General features: G+C 38.8%; 1 protein-coding gene across 2 annotated transcripts in view; it reads right to left on the reverse strand.

The window, feature by feature from the left end:
• Positions 1 to 7,217: 7,217 nt before the first annotated feature.
• LOC128896225 (protein rhomboid) overlaps positions 7,218 to 27,068 on the reverse strand; it is a 427,225-nt gene continuing 407,374 nt past the window's right edge. For both annotated transcript variants that reach the window (XM_054159441.1, XM_054159442.1), the window contains 3 exons: positions 22,001 to 22,113; positions 9,462 to 9,617; positions 7,218 to 8,992 (listed from right to left, as the gene is read on the reverse strand). In XM_054159441.1, the coding sequence (XP_054015416.1) occupies positions 8,751 to 8,992; positions 9,462 to 9,617; positions 22,001 to 22,113 (511 nt within the window). In that variant the 3' untranslated portion in view covers positions 7,218 to 8,750. The remainder of the gene's footprint in view (positions 8,993 to 9,461; positions 9,618 to 22,000; positions 22,114 to 27,068) is intronic.

A 27,068-nucleotide genomic window follows, 5' to 3' on the forward strand; every position in this document is an offset into this window, starting at 1 on the left:
GCAGAATTAAACGACAACAAACTTAGATGGTTTGCCACAGATAGCGCCACAATCGATAATTATACTAGTCAAAACAAAACTAAAATACAGAAAGTATTAATAACGATATATTTTCTATAATAAAATTCTTGAATTATTCTTTGATTATGATTTTTAATAAAAATAAAGTAGTAATTGATACAATTACAGTTGCAATTAGTTTTTCGAGTATTATTTGATCCAACGTAGTAGTTGTGAAATCGAGCACGCGGCAACTTCGAAATGACAAGCGAACTAACAAAAAAATAGTTACAACAAATAGCCCTTACCACTATGGTAAATTCGGTACTGTGTTTATAGTGTATGTATTGTATTGTATTATAATTATCACGGTGACGCTCCAGTAACCGTCATTCTCTGATGATCACCGTTACACTTTGATCATCCCCGTCACGCTTCGATGACCACCGTTACATTCTGATGATCATCTCTGATCATCATCGTCATGTTCCAGTAATCATCGTCGCGCTCTGATGGGTACGGTCACGTTCTGGTGACCATCGTCACAATCAATCAGACCGTGACCGTGATGGCCAGACTGTGACCATAAGTCCATGACATTTTATAGTAACAAGACAAAAGTAAGAAAGAATATTTCTTTGATTTCTGATTGTTATTGATTTTTTCTTGGATGGTTCCGAAGAGAAAGAAGTAACACTCTTATTTCTTCACAAAAATTTTATTTTCGCACATTTCCTGCGTTTCTTTTACAACTTTAGCTACGTTTTATACAATTTACAAAAAGATTCTTCGTCTCTCATATTTTTCGGCAGATTCTGCGCGTTCCAACAAATTAATAACGTTACACGCTTCAATGAAAATAGTAATGAACGAATAATTGCGACGGGATAGCTAAATAACATGGATATGCTTGACACGAATGAACATTGGCGAGGTCGATGAACGATGACGACGATAAGAATAATTTACTACGTGTGTAGATAATAATAAGTAACAACTACAGTAACGATAATATCATTGATCGCTCGGAAAGAAATCTTTCGCGTTTTTCTTCTTTCACTAGCTCCGCCTCTTTGGCTTGTGAACGTTTACGACTGACCGTAAATAGTATAAATAAATAAATAAACGTTTAATTACCAAATTAATGATGCTCGTCTCGGCGAATTCGACCCGAGAACCTCGATTGTTAATCTCGCCTAAATGCGGGACGAGTTCGTTTATCGTTCGAGGTGGAATTCGCTAAATTATTTCTTTCTTACGATTAAAAATAATGACTTCGGTTGATTTAATCTCGCGAGGAACCTGCCTTGGCCCGAGTAGATGAAAGGAAAAAATGGTGCAGTCTGTGAAATTAATGAATTCACGCGTTTAGCTAACAAACTCTAGGAAATATTTTCCACGCGCTGGGCAATCGCTGACCGACAGCCAGGATCATCGCGACATTTACGAACGGATGTTTGAACTAACCGCGGTGTCGATCACTCGCGAATCGTTTTCCCCGACTAGACGTCCAAAAGGCGGCGCGAAAATTACATCTTTTCACGCGATACGGTAGAGGGTCCTACAAGATACCAATGCTAACGTCCTGACTTCTCGAAAACATTTTACGGAGACAGTTTACTTGTATATGTTACGGTCGAACTACGGATTCAATCAATGTATACATTCACTAGTCGATGAATACAAATTTGGTATCTGGTTCATTTACTGGTTCGTCAAAGTAAACATTCGTTGGAATAATAACACTTTTACTGGTAACTGTAGAGATTCATAAGTGGTTTAATTTACACCTTACTTATGAGCTTTATGTGTTTCAATGTACACTTTCACTAAAGTTTCTAGTGAATGTGTACTTTATTTAAGCATTAATGTTTTAGTGTACACTTTCACTAACGTGCCTAGTTAATGTACACTTTCTATAAGGTCTATAGTGAATGTATACTTTAAAAATCCTTGTAAATGTACACTTTCACTAAAGTCTCTAGTGAATGTGTACTTTACTTAAGCATTAATGTTTTAGTGTACACTTTCACTAACGTTCCTAATTAATGTATACTTTCGCTACAGTCCCTAGTAAATGTATACTTTCGATAGTCTCTAATAAGTGCATATCTTCTGTATATTAAAGACTCGTAAATGCATTGACCCCAGTAAATATGTATTTACACAGAAGTCCTTAACAACTGTATACATTCACTAGTGATTGTATACACTCACTGAAGCTCACGTTCCAACTGTAACATATACACAGCACCTCATCAATTCCTGTGAATTAAGACCTTGCACGATCAAGAACGACGATGCGAAATTGCATGGAGAAAGTTTATGTTTAAAATTATTTACAACGTATAGGAAATGAATTCCAGTGCTCGGGAATCGGATCGTTTGACTCGGTATCGGTATCTTCGCATGCTCTTCTTCGTATTTGCAACACGTTCGAGTACAGCATCGAGGTCCAACGCATGAAATTCCAATGCCCATGCAAATACACCTTTAATTTAAAGTTCCCAGGCGTTTCACAAATCGTTGGAATAATTTATAATTCCCTTCAACGATTTCAGTTACGTATCTACTGTTAAAATTATTGTTTAAAACACGGTGAGAAATGGAAAACGTTTACGGAGAATTAAAACTGATTGCTCATTGAAACGTACAAGTAATTTAAAAACTAAATTTGGAATCTCGAATACTTATTCTTCTCGTTAATCGAGGATTGTGCACTTGCTATTTTCCAATATAATTAAGTCGACTAAAATCAAAATTCTGTACAATGTCCGTCGTGATAATAATTTAAAAATAAACAAAGTAAATTATGTTAATTTCACTGCGGGTAACAGCGGGATAGATTATAAACTGCCGAACTTAGAGTAGGCCCTGTTAGCCTGAATGCGCTTCCATGAATTTTTTCATTTTTATTGGACGAAGCAACGTCGATGGTATTCGAACGCGTGTTTTTTTGCTTGAAATACTTTTTCCTGTAATCGTTGGGACTACATCTCGACAAATCTCGCAACGCGATTGCATAACCGAAGAAGAAAGTTGAAGAGATTTCATAAATCATAGACGACGATAGATCGAATCACCCTGTTTGGTTCTCAATAGGGCTTTCGAGTTGCATCTTGCCATTTGGAGCAAGAAAAAGTGTTCTTCAATATCTTAACGCAGGCATGGGCAACTCGATGCCTTGCAATCTCTGACTTTCTGGAGCAAATAGCTTCCTGGTTTATTACCATGATAGTGCCGCTAGTTACAAAGTACTCTATGACCGTGAGGATCTAGGTGTATGTACAGATCAGAGCTACAATTTATTCTACAAATTTTAGTCAGGGCGATTGAGGAATAAACCCACCGTGTCGATAAAGATTGTAGTAGAACAATCTTATTAAACTAATGGATTCGCTCCTCATCACAAGAGAACGTTGTAGCCGCCATGATGTGTTCGACAGATATGTACTGGAAAAGGGTTAAAATAGGACGGTGTTTTAGTCAACAGAGAAGTAGCCCTAATAATCCAAAATTGTTTAAAGTGATTGTAACATCTCTACAGTTACAATTACAGTTGATCCTCACTCGCCATATCTTGCAACGATAGATGCTCGTGATGTGTGTGCTTGCCTAAATTTACGAGCAGCGGCACTTGCCCTTGTCCGTCGCAACCTAGTTGCCCATGCCTGTCTTAACGTTTCATCCATCCCCTGCCGCTACTAATTGACTAGCATCGTTAATCACTCTAGGTTTGAACTCGATCGCTCTTTCGCCTTCGACTCTTTGGTACAAATTTCCTTCTCTTTCCTTCTTCTTAAATCTCGCTTTTCAAGTTCTCGCACGTCGTTCAGAGTGCCCCCCCCCCTTCCCTCGCTTTCCTGAAGAACAATTCTCGAAGAGTCTATTTCTTTTGGAGTATTGCGCGGGATTGGCGTCAGGAAGAGAATCAAGGCGATTCGTCATCTCCGAGCCTCGAATCGGTCAACGACGCACCGCTCGATATAGAAAGATAAGTATAGTTGACGGAACAAGTATAGTAAAATTAGAGAGATCCGCTTTGGTCGCTAGAATCTTCGATTTAAACGGAGCTATCAACCATTGAGCAAATATTAAAAGAACACAAAGATATCCTGTTGCTTTCCAAAATTATATAAATTGTAAAGAATATATCATGTATATCATAAGAATATATCAAAACTTAAAGTCTTTTAATGAAAAAGATTGGAAATGAACTTAACTTCTAATGAGCATACTCAGTAATTGATAATTTGCTACCTCGCTACATAAGAGACTAGCATCCAAGAAGAGTATCGCTGTACTTCCCCTCGAAACCGACTTAAGAAGATCACTATACTTCGTTTCATCAACCATACGTTGCACGTGTTCGGAGATTGAACGTCGGAAACTATCCAATGTCCGCTTTCCAGTCGACTCGCGTTGAATTTGTGCGACCGCCGCAGACTTGTACAATAGGAAGCACAAAAGCTATCCTGACGCTACAGCAACACTAGTCCCGCCAGTGGAAAAACGGTTGGCACGAAGTGCGCAAAGTAAATGCGCGAGAGACCATTCGCGGTTGACTGGTACACGATATGAATGGCAAGGAATGCACAGTCGATCGATTGATGCTAGTTTTCTTGCATACAGAAACATGTTAATTAAAGAAATAACAAATAAAGGAACCGTGTAATTGTCATCGTCACTCTACCTTTTAATTTAAACAAGTTTTTTCATTGCTGAAATTATTCCTATAAACATTGATGGCGATGGTCAACTGATTTTATAATAAAGTTCCTGAGTTTTGCGAAACAATATCCATGACTTTAGAACTACAAACTCAAACGGTGTGAAGATAGAAATGAAAGAAATGAATTCTGTGAAACCCATAGGCAGTATTCGTTAGTTAAAAACTATACAAACCATGAACTGTTGCTACTAACGTTGGTATATTCCTAGCGTTAGTAGTCTTTACATGTGAAAACCCTATATTATCTAATCAGACATTTAAAGTGTTAACGGCTTGGATTTTCATTCTCGATACTAATTGAGACTTCGAGTAAAATACTCCAACGTTTCGACAGAATTACAATTAGTTCTTTCAACAATCATTTGACTTCTGAAGAAGCTAGCTGCAATGCTGACAGAACATCAGAAGCCTCAATTAGAACAAAAATTATCAACTTGCCAACAACGCACGGGTCTTCTACTTTGCATCTAGCGTGCGCACTACGCGCCACTAGAGTTTCTATAATGGCGGTAGTGTTTCTATGGCGGCAGGGTAGGTTCTACGACTCGTATTGTACCGGGGATAAACGAGACGCTCGATCGAAACTTTTTCCCCGATTGCTACATGAGAAAGAAAAGAAAAAGAAGACGGAAGCGCCGAGCAGAGTAGGCTCGAGGAGATCGAGGACGCGACGAAATCGCCGTCGGCACGCTCACCGAACGGAAACTATCAATAAATAGAGTAAGCTTTAACATCGCGTCGCTAGGAACAGGCGCGACAAAGAATAGCAGTCGCAAATAAGTTAATAACACGCGGGAAAAATGGCGCGCGCGCGTCCAGTCAAAGCAGCCGTGCCAACCGCCGAAAACCACCGCAAACACTCATACAAACGCACCAAAACGTACTTAAGAGACGCGATTCAATTGCAAGCAGGGCTTTTGGATCGAGGTGCTCCGCGATGGTCGCGAACAAAGGGAAACACTTGAATTTGTTCGCTTTTGTTTTCAATGCTTCTTTGAATAAATCACGCACAAGGAGAAATTTAAGAGTCTGACGTCAATTAAACTTTCTCTCATGTGACTAGGTCTCTTTCGTCACGTGACATCATGTTGAGTACTCAAACTTCATTGAAAATTGACTTCATTTAAACGCAATAAAAAGAAATATGGATATATTTATATAATGATTTTTGTTGAGAAATGAATTTAAATGTTTTCTCCTATTATATAAACTACAACCTTGCGCTATACAATGAACTTGATAAATACATAAACGAGAACTAGAAACTTTTGAACGAGGTAGATAACTTCTGCTACTCGAAGGTAGATATATTAATCCTTTGTTGTCTCGTGTCGAATGAGGGTTGACAAAAATGCACTGAAATATTAGGATATTGGTTTCGAAGGCTCCTAAATTTTGCTTATCCATAGCAATCAAGACCACGAAGCATCAATTTCAACCAAGTTTCTCCTTTGTTCGCAAGCGACAGTGCGATTATGCGATCATCGGACTAGATCCCGTGGCTGACCGATTTTCCACGGTCCCACGTCTTCGTTATTTTCGCCTCTGCTTGAATTCCATCTTACGTTATCCTCTCTGATTGTTTCGCTTATCCACACGCTTGCATACTCGCGCGCGCATACACACCAACACGCACACACACAGGCGCGCGCGCGCGGGTCCGTCGGCGCAACTATATACAGTATTATTTACAGTTTAGTGGAATACAGATAGGAATCGCCCATGCTATCAAGACGAGAGTTTCTTTGAGGAAGCCATGGGCCTTCGACTGTATAGTCTCTAACTCATGCGACGGAGAATCAATAGCATGAGCGAGCCCTTAGGCGCTGACCGATCGCTCACGTGGACAGAGAAACGTGAAAAAGATTCAACACCTTTGAAAATATTCGCAACGAACGATCTGCGACAAATGGGCAGGAGTTCAAGACGCGTTTCAAATTCACGTCGCTTTTTTCATTAAACTCGACACCGTTGACAGTGCATCCTTGAGAGTCATTCAAGCAACGGTCTGCAGATGTTCTCAAAACGTTTTCGAGATGTTTCGAGGCAAGCAAATAAGTCGACTTGGTAGTCCCTTCATCAGTTACCCTATAGAGGGGATGATTGCTATAACAGTCACTGAAAATAGGGGACTGAAAAAGTGAAAAGATCTTGAAACGTTTTCTCAACCAAGTTAATTCTTTTACTTGCTTGATCGTAGCATAGTATCGGAAGAATACATTAGTAGAAGCTGGATTAACTCATTGATGCTTTTCTTTTCGTGGAGTTCTTAGGGATGATCCTTTTTGTGTTACATCATGTTACCTATTTTTTAGTTGGTGGCGCTGGAGTATGTAGGTAGCGCTGGTGTTCATATGGCGCGCTAAGACCAATTCTGAAATCTTCTTCGTTGCTTTTTGAAATCAAATCCTACGCAGGAGTGATTTTATTCCTTTGCTCTTACATATACTTTTCTTCTCTTAGACGTGGACATTTTAGAACACTCTTTTTCAATATTAAGACGCTACGTAGCCCAGGTCTTATCGCATTTCCTCCGTCCACATTTTCTTTCTTCCTCCGTTCAAGTTTTCTTTCCTTGCACGTAGACATTTTGAAACATCTTCTAAGACCAATCCTCAAATCTTCCTCATCTTCGATATTCTTTTCTACTGAAACACCATGTAACCAGGTCTTATTGCATTTCTTCCTCCCGTATCTCTCTCTTCCCTTGCGCGTGGACACCTTGGAACATCTTCTTCTATTCCCTTCCTTTGGACACTCAATTTGGAAAGAACGAAGGAGGACATCGTTCCATATGTTTCTTTGGTTTCTGCGTACCTCAAGGCGACCGGTGAACGATGAAATTCGTCGAAAACTGAGGTTTGGACCACTGGTCACTCCCAAACCAGAAAGTTCTTTCCTATCACTTCTCGTTGGCTCGACCGCCGACGCTTTGTTGCATTTCGCCTCGATGGCGTTGGAAGTGGACTCCCAGAGGTATCTCAAATCTTTGGCTTTTCACCGGGAAAGTAGTAAGTGCATTCGAAGCACTCGAAGGGAAGGGACCGATTTATAGCATTCAATTCTCTTACATTTTCAGGCCTTTTCCATTTCTCGCTTCTCGTTCGTTGCTTCCTGCCCTCGAGATTTTAAATAACGTCTCTCCGACGCATTATTTCGACGTCGTCGCCGTATTGTTCATCTTCTCGTTTTCAGTCGCTTTTCGATCGGTCGTTGAATCGACTCCGCGTAGTTCCGAGGGATAGATCGCCCTAATGAGAAATCTTTTGGAAATTAATGCTTCCTTGCGCTGGTTCCCCTGCTCTCTATTTCCCTTGTGTTCTATTCCGTTTAATTCCCTATATGTTATGCATATGAACACCTGGAACGTTTGCTTTCTCTTTTATCAGCTTGATATCAATTTTGAAAATATGTCCATCATTTACTGTTGTTAAGGTCAATTTCAATTTTTCGTCGACAAGTGGCCGTATCTTGAAGTTTCTATTCTGTATACGTTCCCAGTATTTCCCATTTATTTTCTCACCGAACAGCTGAAACGCTTCCTTTCTCTACCGTCACCTTGACATTGATTTAGAAAAAAAAAAGTAATCGCATATTACCGTCAAGTTAAAGTCAGTTCTAGTTCTCTCTATTTTGATCACAAAACTCTTCTCCTCAGTAATTCGTTACGGGACTCCTGTGAAGTCGTCTGGAATCGCTTTTCACGCAGATATGTTCCGAGAATTTGGTAAAACTCTTCACGGAGAACAAACGTCACCCGATTCTTGTTCGCGCGTCTATGTCACGAATAACGAACTGTCCACCGTTTGCCTCGTTCGTTACTCTCTTCGATGGATGACAAAGTCGCCATTTTCAAATTTACTGCAAACTTTCACCGGGATTTCCCTCGAAGATCGCGCTCCCTGCTTTCTCCTCTTCTTCCAACAGCGGTTCTTCCCCTTTGTTTCCTCTTGATTCGTTGCTGTTCAGCTTCGCGTTACGTGTTCCGTGGTTGCCCGTACGCGAAGCTGACCTCACGTCATGGATAGTCCGGGTGCATCAGATTGTACATGATCGCGAAGATCGTGCAGGCGGCGTAAACGCCTAGCGCCACCCACCAGAGCAGCTGCTCGTGGAGCCGTTGCTCGAAATTCTTCAGCACCAGGAGACCGATCGTCAGGCCTGCCAACGCGCCCGTCAGATGCGCCACGTACGAAACTGGCGGGCCCATTTGCTCGGCCGCGTACCTGTCGTAGATGGCGAATCCCACATCGGCACTCGCTGAAAATCAAACGGATTTCTGGTTAGATAGCGCTCGTCTCTAATATTGGTTCTAATGGTGAGGTCCAAGTCAATTTCAGTTAGCAGCTCTCTAATTCAGACGTTACAAAACGTTCGAGAGTTTTCGAGATCTTTGAAGAAGTTTGGGGGAATTTCAAAAAGGAATAGTTTCACTAAGTTTTGAAAACTTTCGTTTCAAATCGTTTTAAAACGTTTGAAAGAGTCTCAAGGCGTTTCAAGACATTCAAGTCCATCGAGTCAACTAAACTGTCAACTTAACTCAAGTCGATTTAAACTGACTTGAGCCGGTTTAAAGTTTTACATACTTGAACCGTTTAGGAGTTTGCAAGAAACTAGACGAACTATGTAAAGATCGGACCAATAACAAGAGCCATGCCAGACGAAAATTTGACCGGTGTTTTCGAAACATAAGAATCTAGAATTGCGGGTCTAAATCTCCAACCCTTACCGATCACGAAGATGCCTATTAATCGCACTATGCCGAACTCCATGTTGTTGTAGTTGAGAAGGACGTTGGCTAGATGAGCTGCGAGCAGAGCGTAAACACCCCCGCTGGCGCCAACGAGGTACACGTCCGTGTCGAACACCGATGTACCTAAGGAACCTGCGAACAAAACAACGAAACATTGTAGTTCAGGTTCGAAATTCACTTGAGTTGCAGTTAATATTATTTTTAGCCTATACGCTTAGTCTATATCTGAGGGGAAACTTAGTAATAATTTAAAACATTTTTAGAAAAAGAATCTACCGCTGTCCGCGCGCTATAACATTACAGCAAAGTTATATTCTCGGTTATTGCTTGAACAAATATTGTTAATAATTAATGTAACTACTGCTAGAAATTAAGTTCTGACAATAGTTAAATTAATTATTAACAAGACTTATTATTTAAACAATGATGGGGAATATGATTTTGCTGTGATATTAATTTTTCACGAATTATTTTCTCGATGGATCCAACGAGTCGTCGACGCGACCGTCACAGGGTTGTTGTTCGCCCTTCCCCTTCTCTACTTCGAGAGGCACGAGCGAGCCGCGACCCTCGACACAGGTATACGAGGGGTGAGAGCTCATTCTTCGAAGATCCTTCGGTCGGTATGGATCTCGCGATCGCGCGTCAGCGTCTCGTGTCCCTCCTATTTTTGCTTGTTTAGTTTCCCTTAGTTATCGTAGCTTGGTATTGGTTGTGGGTAGCCTAGTTTGGTTAGTTTTAAGACATGTACCTAAGTTAGTTTTAAGGCATGCGTGTACGAGTGTCTGTCCTCTACCAAATAATTATTAATCATTTATTCAATTCTTTTGTTTGTTCGTGGGTCCATATTGGACTCGCAACATCGTTCTCCACTTCGATCACTATCACTTGACGTGATAAGTGTAGTGACCAACTGTGTAACTGGACAGAAAGGTCGGTTGCCGTCCTCCTGGCGGATCTGATTCGAGAGGAAGACAATCGGCTCTTTCGGATCGGTTCTCCACTTCCTGCATCACGTTTAGTGTAGTCCAAGGCTCCCGGCGCAGTGCAGTAAGTCCAAAGCGCAGTGAGACGGGTGCAAGTCGTGTCCTATAGTGGCTCCCAATGGAGTGCGGGGAGTAGGGAATTGGTTCGGAGGCGTCGGTCGTCTTCCTCTCGAGTCCAGATCCAACAGGAGGAAACGGGACTGACTCAGTAAGTTCGTTACATGGTCGCGTCGTTTCGCGATTTCCATGTAGCTTCCATTTAGTTCAAATAATTATTTGGCAGAGTCAGACTTAGACTTTAGAAATCGAAGGGAATTTTGTTTTCCTTTGATCTTCATCGTTTCGTACTTAGTATTAAGTTCGTCGACTCTATGTAGAATATGCATCTACGTATGTATAGTCTATGTAGGGGGAGATCGAAGGAAGTTTGATTCCTTCTACCTCCGGGTCTCCAGTCGCAGCAACCTCCACGTGGTGAGACCTGATAGTCGGTATTATTCGTGACGAACAATCCTTCGTTGCGAGTAATACCGAGCTAATGGCTGCGAACTTGGAATACGATCTTTAGAAATAAAAAGTGTAAAGTGTAAAGTGAGATTAGATTTAGATTAGCAGGAATACGATTAGTTTTCAGAAAAATTCATTTGCATAAATTATGTATTAACATTAATACATTTTTATTGCAAAATATTAGACAATTATCACGACAATTTGTGTTTTTAAACTACAGATCAAACTACAACATACGTATTTTCTGAAATTTTCTTTTCTTGCATTATAAAATTATCCTATTTGTAATGTTCTTACATTCTGTGCGAAATGTAATCCTTAAACCCGTATAATCTAAGAACTGGAAAACTTGTATATCGTTCCTAATAACACAACAGATATTGCCATATTTTGAACTGTATTGCCAATCTTGTCAAAATCTCGTCAGGATCTCGTCGAGATCGAGATCATATATTCTAAATTGTCGGAAATTCGAGATCGATATGCATGTTTCGAGATTTCTCGAGATCAAGCTGGAGATCGTAGAAATCTCGTCTCGTCTCGTGCGCAACACTAGTTTTGGCCCAAAACTTTTGGGATAGACGTCATCAGTGTCTGGCGGATTATCTCATGCGATGGCTGCCATAGGAAACATTACAACTTGAGAGATAATTACTTGTCCGCATTAGGGATTAGGATGAAAAACAGTAAAGATGTGTGAGATACAGTTAAGGAAATAAATTAATGACTCTATTTACTTGACGCGTAGATAGTCAGTTTTGAATGCACGGTAATTTGTAACCAGACATGTATCGTTCTGAAAGCCTCGTAGGCGAAGGATGCTTCACCAAACCATACAAACTAGCTGCATAGAGTTTCCTTTGGTTGAAAATCGGATACGTGTTTCCGTGAAACGCATTCACTGGCTATCAAACTGATTATTATTCGTAATTTATTGGCAAACTATGACGATATTTTGGTGAAACTAGCAATTCCTAAATTATGTTTTCCGGGTAAAACTAAGATCTATCGAAATTTAATGTTGAAACATCCAGATCCTACAGAAGAATTGAAATGATTGAAAACAGTAAATTACAACTAATTATCTTAATTTTCTATCGATATGAAAGCTAAGATCAATTACAAGGTCTACCAATAATCCAATTTCCTCATTTTATACAATGTAAACAAACATTACGGTTGCAGGATTCATTATAAATTTATAGCAAACATGTGCAAGTGAACTATGACATCTTATTCCTTAGGCATTACAAGAGAAAGAGGGTCAGTAATAAATTACAAAAGAGAAGAGGAACAACTTCGAGACATAAAAGGAGGGCGAAAGAAAAAGTTCGAATGGGCCAACGGAGTCAACGAGCAACCTGAGATTATGAAATTCACTTAAATCCTCGTTAGTGTTCGCAGCTTTACGCGAAGCAAAACAGGTTGAAGAAGAAAATAGAAGTGGGTCGAGCGTAGTGACGCCAAAGCAATGATGTTAGTTGTAACATTTCCGTGACCTGTACCAACCTCTCTCGTACAAACTTACGAGTATGGTTAGTTACTCTGCTCTTCCACAAAGGAAGAAGAGTCAACCATCGAGATAATTGGTAAATATTGGCAAAGAATTTTTTCAAATAGTAGAATCTAATATTATTTATTTTCTGTAAAACTGCATGAGATACACAACCGTGTATTTAATCCTTTTTATTGTTACTGTAATTTATGTTATTATTATATCATAAATTACAATACAATGTAGTTTTATTACATCAAATATATTTATATTTACATTACCAACAGAAGAACAGCCTGTGTTCTGGAACTTAAGTTGCTTGAGGTATTCTCCATAGGTAAAATAAAGTATTCTGTCGGTTAAAGTACTCTGTTTTATCAATGACTTACTAAAGACACCGGTAAAGGAGAACATACTGTTAGTAAGAGAGGATAATCTGTTGGTAAAAATGCTCTGCTTTACCAGAGGTTTACAAAATACACCGGTCAAACAGAACACTCTGTTATATCAACAGAGTACACGTGCACGCCCTTAACCTAAGTCCCTGAACTCAGCTATAATCTCTACTATAACTCACTATATTATTCAATCTGCATTATTGATATGAAATTTTCTTAATAGCATTTATGTACTCATCATTTTAATGGATTTCATATCATGTATCTGTATTCTAAGTATTTGTCAATGAAGATGACATAAATTCAGAAATATTACAAAGAAAATTGATAGGATTCTTAAAACCCTAGACTAATTCAAAATATTACTTTAATACGAAGTTTAATGATCAGAAGACTTTCAACTTGTTTACCATATTCATCGAAACAACCATTTAGCAATCTTAGTTTTACTCTTGCTCTTATCTTCTCCATTTTTCGCGGTAATAGTTCTTGCAGCCAGAACACGTGCAACAGGTGCAGCGAATCAAGCACGAACACCGCAGCTAATAGCAAAAACGGTTATGAAGAGTGCAAATACTTGCGTCTCGTTTAATACGGCGATCATGCGCGTGCACGTGCTACGAGAAAGATTTTATAGCTGGCGCCCCATCGAATACAGATTGATAAATCAGTAATTTGTTAAACAAGTGTATTAATTTAATTAATATTCTCAGCTTCTTGAAAGTTAGATAATCGCGAAAATCATAATGTAATATAAAGATTCCATTTAAAATGAAGATCTTGAGATTTATGCTTGTACATTAGTATGTTTTATTGAAAATGACTTAAGTGATACAGTGTCGAAATATTTGAAACATACACACGGGGGTGTCAAGGAAAATGTGATGCATCTTTCAAGGTTAATTCCTTATACAAAATAAAAACGAAAAGCCTTTGGCATTTTATAATTTGATACTCTGTTACTAAGATATAAGCAATTAAAATTTACCGATGTGATTCACGGTTGGCACCATTTTATATCTCAGTCAGCTGACTACGTGGCTGCTGAACGTGCGTTCATTTGCACAAAAACTTCAATCGTTCATTGAAGATTGAAGCACGAAAAAAAAATATATCAATCTAGAAAAAGATTTTATATTTTCGGTTGAATGCCCTGTGCAACAGAAAATTAAATAAGAAATTTTCTCGATAAAGACGTTATAATTTCCCATAAAATGAGAGAGAAAAATGCACCGAAGAAACGCCAGGAGAATGTGAAGTAACGAGAACAAGGGTGAAAATAAACGAGCGCGGTGTCGCGGAGCTAAATAACGGCAATAAAGAGTTTCAAGGAAGGCGACGCAGACCAGACGGTCGTCTAGTATCAAGGGTACCGTACCTCCGATTGCGCATGCAAAATGCATCACGCATACAGAGACGTCTGATATGCAGATACCAGTGTATAATTGTCCATGTCACGCAATCGTCGCGACGCTGTAATTCTGCGACACAACGTGCTCCCAGTCGATGAAGACTTGAAAGTGGCGTTGCTATCGGATCGAATGCAATCACGCATCAATGAAGCCTCCATACTGGGAAAAATTATTCCACGAGGCTACACATAGATAGTTAACAAAAATTCACGTTTTGCTAAATTTTTGACTGAGAAGAGTAGAATAGTTTATGACTACGTTGATTAATAACAAAATACGCCTGTGATCACTTAAACAATATCACATTTAACGTTTAATTGTTTAAAAATCGGTGTGAAAATTAGTATGAATGTATGGTCTTCCATACCATTTGTGCATTATTAATATTGTTTATTCGACATGTGGCAATTTTTAACCGTATGGAGTGAAGGGAAACTATAGGTTAGTAAAAACTTCAAGAATTTTATGTTCTTATGATAGAGGAACAGGTTCAGTTCTGGGACCTAATCTGAACGAGGAGTACGCTATTGATAAACAGAATACTCTGCCGATAAAAGTGCTTTGTTTTATCAAAGGCTTAAAGAATACGTCGGCGAAACAGGACACTCTGTTGATGACAGAACTCTGTTTTACCAGAGACTTACACAATACGTCGGTGAAACAGAGCACTCTGTACTGTCAACAGAGTTTGTGGTAATATTTTAACACTAAAATTCTTAAATAGTTCAATACCAGAAAATTACTATGACAAATTGCTTCAATGCTATAATGCTACAGTATTAAAATGTTTCAGTGCGAAAATACTTCATAATTAAACCCACAGCATTTAAATATCACAATGTTCTAATCCTAGAATTTTTCGATATCAAAATAATTTAGTACTAAATCGCACCAACCCAAAAATGCAATGATATTACAATCCCTTAAATTAAGTCCTTTGATTTTGAATATACTCCTACTTAACAACCCTAATTCAAACACCTACATCTATAGCAATATCAATCACCAACGTGCATCAACTTTTGCAATACATTTCTCACAGATATCCTTGAATCTGTCACTTGTACCAGTCGCGCAACTTTTCTATTTTTCGGTAGGAGGGCTTTGAAAAATTTTGGAAATATGACGAAGCTAACGAAGCAAAGATGAAAGACGCGAAAGCAAACACGTAAGTGGAGTTGTCGCCGACGTGTACGGGAAAGAGACCCGAGGAACGATTACAAGAGAAAAAGAACAGGCTGAAGGGTGAGAAAAAGGTGTCAGGAGATAGGTGCCGTTGCACTTGCGTAGTTACAATCGCATTACATCGTCGCGACCGCGATGCATACGAAGTAATCCTGTCGCGATGGCCTCAGACAAGCTGTCGCCACCTCGCGTTCTCTGGAATGGAATGGGGCGGGATGGCTGGTGTGCATGACCAGGAAAAAGAAACCCACAGAGGGGAAAAATGGGAGAAAGAGAGAAGGGAACAACAGTCGCCGAGGGAAAGGCGTTTTACTCTCATTACGAGACTGGAATCAATATTCCAAACCTGCCTCTCCCGTCTTCGATGATTCAATGATACTGCGTCGTAATCGAATACAAATTTCACCCTCTGAACGAAGGGTCTTCAACATTTCCCGTTATTTACTGCTCACTTTGACATATTTTAGAGAAATTTCAATATGCATAACGCACACTGACGTAAATTTTGATAATATTCTTGGGGAACATAACTCTATTCGAATATAACATTGAGGAGTGAATAAAGAGCACTTATTGTTGTGTATTATTATTGTATATTGTAGTGATTATAATAACATAAAAAATAAGAAATAACTGCATATTATATACAGTAGTGGTCCAAAGTTTAAGATAATGAATTGTAAGTTTGTTTATACATTTCTCAGACAAGAATTTACTACTTTACTACTTTCTCTCTATTCAGGTTGTTGTTTTGAAATAATAGATATGTCTGTTTGAAACTCTTCTTTTATGTATAGTCTTATACTTCTATCCGTGGGAATATAAGACAAATGTGTATTCGTTTTGATTATTGGTGCTAATATGTTCAGGATGAGGATATAATTTTTGTAGTAAACATGCAACTTGATGATCTGTCTTAATCTTTTGTTCGCTACTTTTTGATATATTGAACATTCTTTCTCAACTTTTCTATCTAAACGATCCAATAGTTCCACTATAAAAATTGAATGTAGCACTCAAAACGTTTAATATTATTAAATGTTGTTAAATGCACAACTAATATAGAATTTAGCAAGAAAAATTGTATGGTAATAATTTACGATGTATATTAATTATTCCTTGAAGGTAGCTAGTGTCTACTTATTTATGAACAAAGGTGTGCATCTTCAACGTGGTTAGTAGCGACCACCAGTATATGTACATTCATTTAATTGTTCAAAAAGTATCAATATAACTAAACTATCCACATTGAAGACGTGCTCTGGACTCTTTCTGCTTCAATTGGATTTCCCCTTCGCACAATCGTCGCAAACGAAGCTCCCAAGGAACCATCGGACAGTAAGGGTGTAAATATCGAGGATTTCCTTCATCGAAATTCCAACTATGTTTCTTTACGTCATCAATCTTCAAGAGTTTACAATCTTCGCGCGAATCAAATTTCCAGCTGATCATATCGCCACTGTAACGCAGTTGAAGCCAATTGTATGGATCCGACAAAGTAAAATTTAAATTTCTGGACTTTCTTTTGCGCTCGAAGTACGGTGAAACCTCGATTGTTGCAATCTCGATTATTGCGTGAGATTGCCGTGCAATGTAACGTGTTCAAAGTGGAATGGAAATTGTAAGGGGGAGGTAGCTGGTACTAATGGCCATAGGCAGTGGAGATATACTGTTGTAAATGGATTGGTTGCTTTAACACCTCGGTCGCTACGTCGCCATTAAATAGATGATAAGACTTGTCAGTAAAGAATTAACAATATTAATTTTGAAGGTGGTATGTTAACTCTTCGAGTCACATGATTTGCAAATAAAAATAAAAAGCTGGACAGAAGAACAGTGATAACAATTTACCAATGTATTTTCACTTACTAAATTTGTAGTGTCAGTTTATAGCGTTCCCAACTGGATGGACAAAATGTTAAGCATTAAACTGTACGACTATGATTAATTTAAATTTCTTGAAGTGGGTTAAGGAATATCCCACCGTCTATAAAAAGCTAAGAAAAATTAACTGGATAAGCTTGAACAGTGCTTATCTCCACCTAACCTCAAGAAGTTAACGAAAATAAATCTGGGTAGGAGTAAATGACTCTTTTTTAAAAATTATAAAGCTTAGAGCTCAAATATCTTTCCAAGCTAATCGGGCCCTAATAAATAAATCTAGATAGAATTGATGAATTTCCTAAGAAACTTTCCTGAGTATTAGTCTGTTAGTTAATGTGTTAAAGAATCGTTGCCTCTGTTTTTATAAAATGACTCTACTAATTATAAAAGTGGTTTAAGTCCATCTGTTTAAAAACTGGAGTCCTTGCAAACAGTATTTAAAAAATCCATCGACCTTATCTATTACATAAAAAAGTTTAATTTTCATCGAAGCGATAATTCCTCACGATGTAAATCCGCGATTACGAATGACCTTATGTTAATGTTAGGTTCGATTATAGCTTGGGAACGAATCGGTACGCACACGTCGGACTCGCAATTTACTAAATCCTTTAAATGTAAGTGGAATAATGTATTCGTGCGAGACGAGTAGAGCAGGAATGCTTTAATAAGAAACGCGAAAGTACTTCGGGAAGATGAGACTGATTTGCATTTTAGTTTTCACGGTGAACTTAGTTGTCTGCTTTATAAACATTACTTTTGCATGTTTACTGTTGGTTGCCAGTATCCGCAATCTTCTCGTTAATATTTAAACCTCGGGAGCGCGCTTTCATAACTACATACTATTACGTTCATCTCGATCTGAAGATTACCCAATAAATGTAAAGGCTACCAATTATGGTTGTGAGTTTCACTTTAATAGTTGTCGCAAATGTAAACATTTATTACACGATGAATTTGTAAGGGAATTTGGGTTAACAGGAGGGAATATATCAGTAGTGTTCGAATGCTGCCTCCGTCCGCTTTGGTATCCGCCATTGTTGTTGGTAATACTCGATACACGCAGTAGGCTCCATTTCTGGCCATTGTTTACTTGTGGCAAAACTACTATGTTCCGTTTAGTTTAAGAAAGTCTAATTTTGTCAGAAAAATGACTATAAGAACGGTATTGTACTTTTAATTCTATTTAACATAGTGATGCGCACGAGACGAGATGAATCTCGACCTCGTCTCGATTTCGAGGCCGAGATTACTTGTAACATTCGAGATCGATATCGAGATTTACCATACCGGGATTTCGGCGAGATCAAGATTATTTCAAAAATCTCGTCGAGATCTCAACAAAATGTTTTATTATATTGCCGATCGCCAACATACATGTCGCCGTGACTGCTGCACTAATAAACGATGCCACGTACAATTTTGTTAATATTATAAGCCGCTTCTGCTTTGAAGGCAACTTGCGACCGGGTACACAGTGTGATATTTCAGCGATCTAGCAGGACAAAATTTATGTGGTCCAATATCTCGGAAACTAAATATTAGGTCGTCCGCGCACGAAGCTACTCAACAAAAACGTAATTGGTTGCTGACTGAACAACAAACAGCTGTACAAAGAATCTGGTTTATAAGGAAATGTTATAAGAATGTAGTTTGTAAGAGGGGCACGTTATAAAAATTTAGTTTATAAGGAAATATTATAAAATCCTATAAATAAACATGTTATAAATAAAAATATGTATCCAGACCTTATCCATTTGTAATGCTTGGAAATATACTGGTACACAAGGAAACATATTAATATGTAATAAGGAAATTACAAATATCTCTATACGTTGCTTTTTTTGTGATTCTCGATCCACTCTCGCGTTACGATTCCACGCATTTACGGCATATCATTCGATATATCTAAAATCTCCCTCGAGTAGTTTATTATTCATGAGCACTATTTTGCAACGTTTTACTTTCATGACTGCTAATAACCCGGGATCTGCGTCTAATCGAATTTATGCAAATGGCAATTAGGTTTACACGAATGTGCGCGCGTCGACTCGGTCCATCCTACCAAGTACACCGACCGTACATGCGCGTCTATACAGGGTGAGACGTTAAAACAGATTATACGAACGATATATGTTCAATCCTGGCGATATGTCTTTATATCAATTTATAATAATAATTATAGCCTACATTATAACAAATTGAGTAGTCTATACTTTTCGTTGAAGCATAAAGAGAAAGAGAATTAAATTTCATCTGGATTGGACACAAATTATAGGAGCCTTAAGGAAATTACAAACAAACAGATATCAAATTTTATATTATTTCTGTTTGCTTGTGATTTTCCTATAACTCCTACAACCTTTATTCAATGAAGACGAAACTTGGCACATATGATCTTCATGTTTCGACTAAAAGTAAGCACTAATTGGTATTTGCATATTGATATCGCAGAGACCTATCCACAAGCGGGGAGAGTTTCTCTCCCCGGGCATGGAACCCACAGGGTCAAGGCAGGAGGTGGCTGGTAGTGTTCCGTAGGAGTTCCCAGCCACCTCCAATTAGCCTAGGGTAGGGTTATCGTATGATTTTTAGTGAGTACAGCCCTTCAGGCCGTCTAGTCCCACATAACTCCGCCTCTCTTCCAGAAGACGCGGATTAAAGTCGATTCAGACTGTATGACACGGACCGGAACCGACACGACAAAACATTAAAACACGCGTTCCGTCAACTGGAATAGTGTGAATAGTTCCATTAAAACGCGTGTTTTGATGTTTTGTCGTGTCGGTGCCGGTACGTGTCGTTACCGGAACGTGACGGTCCGTGTCGTATAGTCTGAATCGACCTTTATGCGTACAGCATTTTCCACACGTAAAAAAAAAAAACAAAACAAAAGAAACATATCCACAATAAAATTCTGTGCGTTTGTGATTTCCCTGTAACTCTTAACATTTTTGTTCAATGAAGACCTATCTTGGCACACTTGCTCTTCATGTTTCGACTAAAAATATACGTTATTTGTAAGATTAATATCAAAAGATTAACCTTCTCTATAGACAGATGAATAACAGGTAATCGCAAATTATGCAGGTCACCCCGTATACACGAATACACTCGAAAACGTTGTACCTCTAGTCCTCTACCTACGTATGGTCGAAGCTGGTGGAACGAGGACGATCAAGGACGAAAGAGAAAAGCGACAAGGCCGAGGGAAAGGGAAAAAGAGGTGGCACCGAAGGAGGGGGATGGGAGGATGGAGGATGGGGTGGAGAGAGTAAAAACACGGTTCCATGCTGGAAAATCCCGAAACACGTTAAATGGAAATAGGGACAAATTGTGTTACAGAGAAGAAATAGAGTCGTGGTCTGGTAGCTGCAGCTGTGCCGGCGAGCATTTATGCGGGTGAGAATCGTCGAGTGATTTAAATTTACGAATATTGTCGCGAGCATTCGTGTATTACTGTATTACATGCCGGCGCATAATCACGCGTGGAGCTATCGACGAGCCTCGTTACAAACGTTCCCATTAAACCGCACTTGGATAGAACTGTCGCTAAATCTGAATGCACAACGTCGATTCCTTCGTTCTGTTATCAAGATCGATTCTAGAAACTGGGACAGGTTTTAACTCATCTCTAAGGGAATTTTTAGAAATATTTAAACTACCACAAAATTCTACCAGCTCATACAGCCTTGAGGCACTTTATATGAAAAGTATAAGATAAGGTTATGAAAATTCAATACTTTGGAAAATATTTAAATTTCTTTTTAATACTAAAAACACTACTTAATTTAATGAATAATTTTATTAGCATTTAAAGAAATACAAATTTAATCAAATGATTACTGTACTGACAATTCTATTAATTTAATAATTGTCCTAAATTTTGATTCTGGTTAAATTATAATAGAATTCATGTGACGAATTAATTAACTAATTAACAGAATAAGTCTCCAAACTGGGACAAGCCCTTCTTCAAAAGAAAATTTGTATTATATTTAAATTACCTAAAATTGATTAATATACATAACTACTACATTAAATTTGTATTTTACGCGAATTTTAATGAAATTTTGTACCTATTAATTTGCCCCATGTACAGAATGAGTTGAGAAACTGAGCGAACAAAGCGAAAATTTTTGTTATATTTAAATTATGACAAAATGATTCACCACGTTTAATAATTTTATTAAATTTATATTTTCTTTAACCTCTTCAGGCGCGAATGTTTTATACATTTATTTAGCTCTACTCGAATAAAAACAAACCAAAGCAATGTTTATCTGTAAATCGATTTCAACATAGAAATATGCTGCTTCAATTTCAGATGGTATTTATTTTTTCATTTTAAAAGACATCGTGATCGTAAGTAATGATAATTTTAATATAAAAGCAAACGTACACATATGCGTTAATATCTCTCGAGAAGTTAAGTGATAATAAAATTATTTACCAAATTAAATAGCGTTCTTAGTATTGAAAAAAAAAATTAAATGTTTGTTAACGTATCGAATTTTTATAACTTTGTATTACACTTTTCACATAAGTGTCTCAAGGATTTATAAGTTGGCTTAAAAAGTGAAGTGCACTGTACTTGTACTTCTGTAAATGAAATTTAGGAATCTACAAGAAATTTATTACTCACCAGCAAGAACTCCAGCCATATAGACCGCCGCGATCCTTAGACTTCCGTGAACCATTTCCAAGGGAAGTCCCACGACCACCTGCACTCCTAGGTTAAATAGCAGGTGAAGCCACCTGAAATGTAAGCACAGGCATTTCTCAGACAGTCCTCCCTTTTGTTCAAACGAATAGAGCCCGGAAAACCAGAAAAAAAAACAAAAGAATTTGTACGTTTCCTCTTGGTTTTACATTTTTTAATTTGTCACTATTTCCGTCACATTTCAAACACAAGCTCTCAGGTATACTTCTATTTTTACCATTTTTGCGGCAAATGAATGCGTCAAAAATTAGTTTTAGCGAGTAGCCGGACTTTTCTTCTCACAATTTATTTATTCTTATCAGTAATCTTAACAAAGATTATTAAGGGTTTTTTTTTTCTTTTGTTACACACTTTATATATTCACGTATTAATTACTACACGAGTTATGTATACAACACGTAACTCTACGGAGCTATTAGATGCCCTTATACATATGAAAAACTTACGCCTACATCTTGGAAAATTTCAATAACAAATTTTAGAGTGATTGTTCGTGTTGGGTTCCCAACCGAGCATACCGCGCAATAGTCAATCTCAGTGACCCACATTTTGTGCAACAAAGGGGTGTTCAAGATGGTCATTAAAATAAACTCAGGTAGGAAATGACACGATCGGAAGTTGGCCATAAGATAAAAGTTAAGCGAGTCGAAAGAACGGCGCCATCGGCGATGCATTCTAGAAAATTCGGCTCGACGATCCACCACTATCGCAACTATGGACGGTGAAATTGCAGCAATTATGAATTTTATCTTCTCAGTTTTAGTGAAACTTCTCTCGCTGAAGCGAAGATGATCAAGCTTATCTGACACGCTCGACGGCGCAGGAACGCCTTCTGTTTCAACAGTGGTTTCATCCGGTCACGAATTTCATTAGATTCCTTCTTCCCATTCTAAATTTTTAATTGTGACGGAAAATACAGATTCTAAGGTACCAAATAGGCAACACAAATTTTCAAAGTACAGTACAATCTCGATTTAACAGAGAAGAGGAAGTAGATGATCGATAAGGTAGAGACTTTGTCAGCAATAGGGTATACTCTACCGATATGAGTCATTAAATAGCACACTCTGTTGATAAAAGTCGCTAATGCAGAACACTCGGTTGGTAAGTCAAGTTATTCTGTCGGTAACGTAGTCCAGTCGATCAGTAAAACAGATCACGTTATTATCGATGTAGAATACCCATAATTCGTGCGGCTAAATAGGATATTACTACTAGAAAGAAAAATTAGTCTAGGAAGCATTGCAAGTTGTGCTCTTTTAGATATTTGAGTCATTTTTCTAATATCTGAGATTAAGCAAAAATTACTCAACTACGCTATTATATAGTAGATCATAAAAAAATCGTCGATCTCCATAGAGCAACTACTCAAATTAATTTTTTACATACAGTAAACACAAAGTGTTATCCAATGTGACATTTTTCTTTAGTTATTTCTGTTTAAATTTCTATTATTACTAAGTAGTTGACCTCTCTTGTTTACAAGTTTGATCTAAATTGGACCTGCTACTGCCACGATGGTGGCCCAACCCATATCACAATGGTAAAGCATTGGGAAACGTCGCAGTCACCACTTTCACCACCAGTTATAATTATGGACTGTCTGCCATACCTTTACTCTTTAAACTAAACAGCGTACTAATCGACGAAGTCCAACTCATCGGTTGTCAGTATTCATTAACCGAGAGAAACGATGAAATTTTAGCAGACGAGTTCACGTCGAGCTAATCGCAAGCTCTTTCACTCGATTCGTGGCGTTCGTTTCGGAGCGAGGAGCCGACTAGAACGACGACGACGCCCGTGAACTTCTTTGGGCGTCTCGGTGCTCTCTCGACAGCCGATCGGATTCTTAGGTGCGTCGACCGCATTGTAACTAGACGCGACGGTGTTCAGACTCGTCGAGGATGCAAATTGCGCGCTTTATAGGCTCACGTCTTACTCGAGCGACTCAGTTTGCATGTCAGGCAGTCGAACTCCGTTCTGGAATTCCTCGCTCGGAACGGCTTTTTCTTTTTAGCGCGATCCAAGAATTTTCTTTCGTGTACTGCGACGGAAATAACGTGACTCTTGTATGGATCACATTTTCTTTTCAACACGGATTATAATTCCAATGGAAAATTCGAAAGTCCAGCAGGAAAGGTAGAGTACCTGCTCGATAAGGTAGAAACTATGTCGGTATGTCGGCAATAGGGTGTACTCCACCGATATGAGTCGATAAAATAGTGTACTCTATCAGCAAAGTTTACAACCAGTTTCTTTGGATAGTATTACGTGTTATAGCACTAAGTGAGTTAAAAAATGATCACATGAGAAAAATTATATTCCAAATGTTATGTCATTTCATCCTAAATCAGACAAATGACTTATTAGTAAAACTTTTCTAGTGAGCCTATCTTAACTTTCTATGGGTCCGTGTAACCTTCAGGTCACATGCTAATATATCGACGTTTTATCAAATAATTTTAGTTCTTTCACAAGACGACGTGTAGACGATGTGTCTGACAACCAATAACAATATTGATGATGCTTGGCAGCGTCGTCAATCTGAAATATCAAAGTAAATAAATCTAATTAACTTGCAATCCCTTGCAACTTGTCTACAGAAGACAAAGATTCGACCGATAGATAAATGAACTTTCACAAATGGAAGCTGACTCTTGTACGAGAAGATGACATGAAACTAAGCACGAGATTGTGTCCGATGGGATCGCTGCAGATTTTCCCCAACCACTCTTAACCCAGGAAGACAGTGTTTGCCAGGAGCACACGAGGATTACAATTGCTTTCAGTACAATGCTAGAAGCCCATAGATCACTGTGGCCGCGATCATACATCGTAGCCATCGCTTAACAAACTAAAGGCTCGAAACGCGCGATATTTTCCAAGCACACCCTAATAAATTGAATCGCGTCCCATCGCTCAGGCTGTTGAAAGTTGCGGGTCCCATGAATTTCCAACGACGAACGAGCAAAGACGGCAGGCGACGGGGAACGCGCGATTCTGGAACAATTTCGCAAATGCAAAGACGAAGGGATGTATAAGCATCGATTCGCCGGAAGTACGCAATCCTCGAAATGGAACGCGCAAAAAGGAACTCCTAAAGCGTAGATCCTCTCGAGGACAGTTGAAAGCCAGGGCCAGAGGATGGCAAAACGATAAGACATGGGAATGGATACCCTTTTCGCAAGGTCGAGGAAAGATCTTCCCCCGTCCCTACTTCTCATCCGTCATTCGTATTCGCGGATAGAAATTTCGATCCGGCTGGATCATGGTTCGGGAGGAACTTGGAAGCTGAGAATTCTGTGTAATTCACCCGTGCAGACAATGCTGAGGGATTCGTCTAATTGCTATCCAATTAACCGAAACTGCCACCCCCTTCTTCCAGGTTACTCTGTTTTCTCTGTCTGGGAGGGGGGCTTGCGCCGTGACTCGAATATCCGTTGTCGGGACGCGCGCGGAGTTTGAAAATCGATCGCACGCTTTCAGGAGAGGCGAGCTGCAGTTGTTAATTATCCGCGGTTTAATTACTTCTTTCGGGCATTATGGGCTGAACTAAAACCTTCTCTGGGGAGGACCCCTTGATCGGGGGAAACTAATGGGCGACTTTATGCCACGCATTTGTTGGGAACTTAAGGGCGTCGTACTATATGACAGCTAGTTATTTCCGCTTTTCGGGATATTTTTTGTCTGAATCATTAAATTACACGTACTTGAAATTGTTCCTAAAAAATTTAAATTTTGTCGATTTTTTTCGTAAATTGTTTGGTCGTAATTAATTGACGCGAGCGTTAGGAATTAATCAATCACATTTTCAATTAATTGAACAATTTAAAATTGAATTGCACTTAATTCCATTGAAGTTGAAGGTTGATTGCAATTGATAATTAACTTTTCCATTGCAATGATGTTCTATTGGAATTGAAGGTTATCAACAAACTTATTAAGTAAAAATTCAATCGCCAATTGTAATTTACCTGAAATTGTAATGGAATTCAATTGCAATTGTTTTTAATTATTTAAGTATCAATTTTAATTGCGAGACAACTGTAATTATATACTATAAGCAAATGATTCTCACATTTAAAAAATGTAACAACCAATTGTCGAAATAATTAACAAACGAATCCCTCGTAATTGCTATAAACGTTAAATTTCCAATTAAAAGAATTGGTAAATCGTAATTGTGAAAATTAATCGTGCGTAGTAGTTGGAGAATTTAATTACTGATCATTAATTGTGAATTATTAAATGAATTACATTTTGCTCAATCCTAATCGATACACACACACTGGTCTGGCCGAAGCAGCAAAAGATGGGATTCCCTTCTACAGGTGAACTCCCTCAGGTCGATTCTTTCATTTGCCATACCTTAGTCGCTGCTATTACCTAGACCCACTTTTCTATAACTGTCTATTCTAGCCTGTGCAAAAGTTCAACGCTAACTATTTCAAGACGACAACAAGACCGTTCCGCCTCACGTCTCGCAAGGCGGCCATGTCGGAATTATCACGGTGGCCGTTAGAGAGTAGCGTTCTCACGTATCCGAAGTGCTAGCGGACTGGTGTCATGAATTGCAAGATAACGTAACTGGAAACGTCGGCCCAAGAGGCAGCACGAAGTCCCCACGATGGGTTAAATGGTACTACGGGGGTTGGCTGTTTGAGCAGACCGGGGCTTGCTGTTCTCAAGCCTCAGGCGAAGGGGGACGATGCTTTAATTCAACTTGTAGCCGACCGTTCCGGGTCTTATCCCTGGAGGGATTGTAATAGACTCCAGCAGCAAAAGGGACCCAAGAGCGAGCAGTCTTTCAACGACTGGATACCGGTTTCTAACAGGGTGTTCCATATCCGTCCTTGATGATTCTGATAACGAGGAGAGGTCTACCTGTATCGAGTTCAGTACCTTCCTTATCGGTAGTAGCTTCATCAGATCTAGGATCCACGGGGGTTGCGGTACGACAGCGTCAATTCGTTGTTCAGTTGAGGCAGTA

The sequence above is a fragment of the Hylaeus anthracinus genome, unplaced genomic scaffold, assembly GCF_026225885.1.
Source record: "Hylaeus anthracinus isolate JK02 unplaced genomic scaffold, UHH_iyHylAnth1.0_haploid 0, whole genome shotgun sequence".
Lineage (NCBI taxonomy): Eukaryota > Metazoa > Arthropoda > Insecta > Hymenoptera > Colletidae > Hylaeus > Hylaeus anthracinus.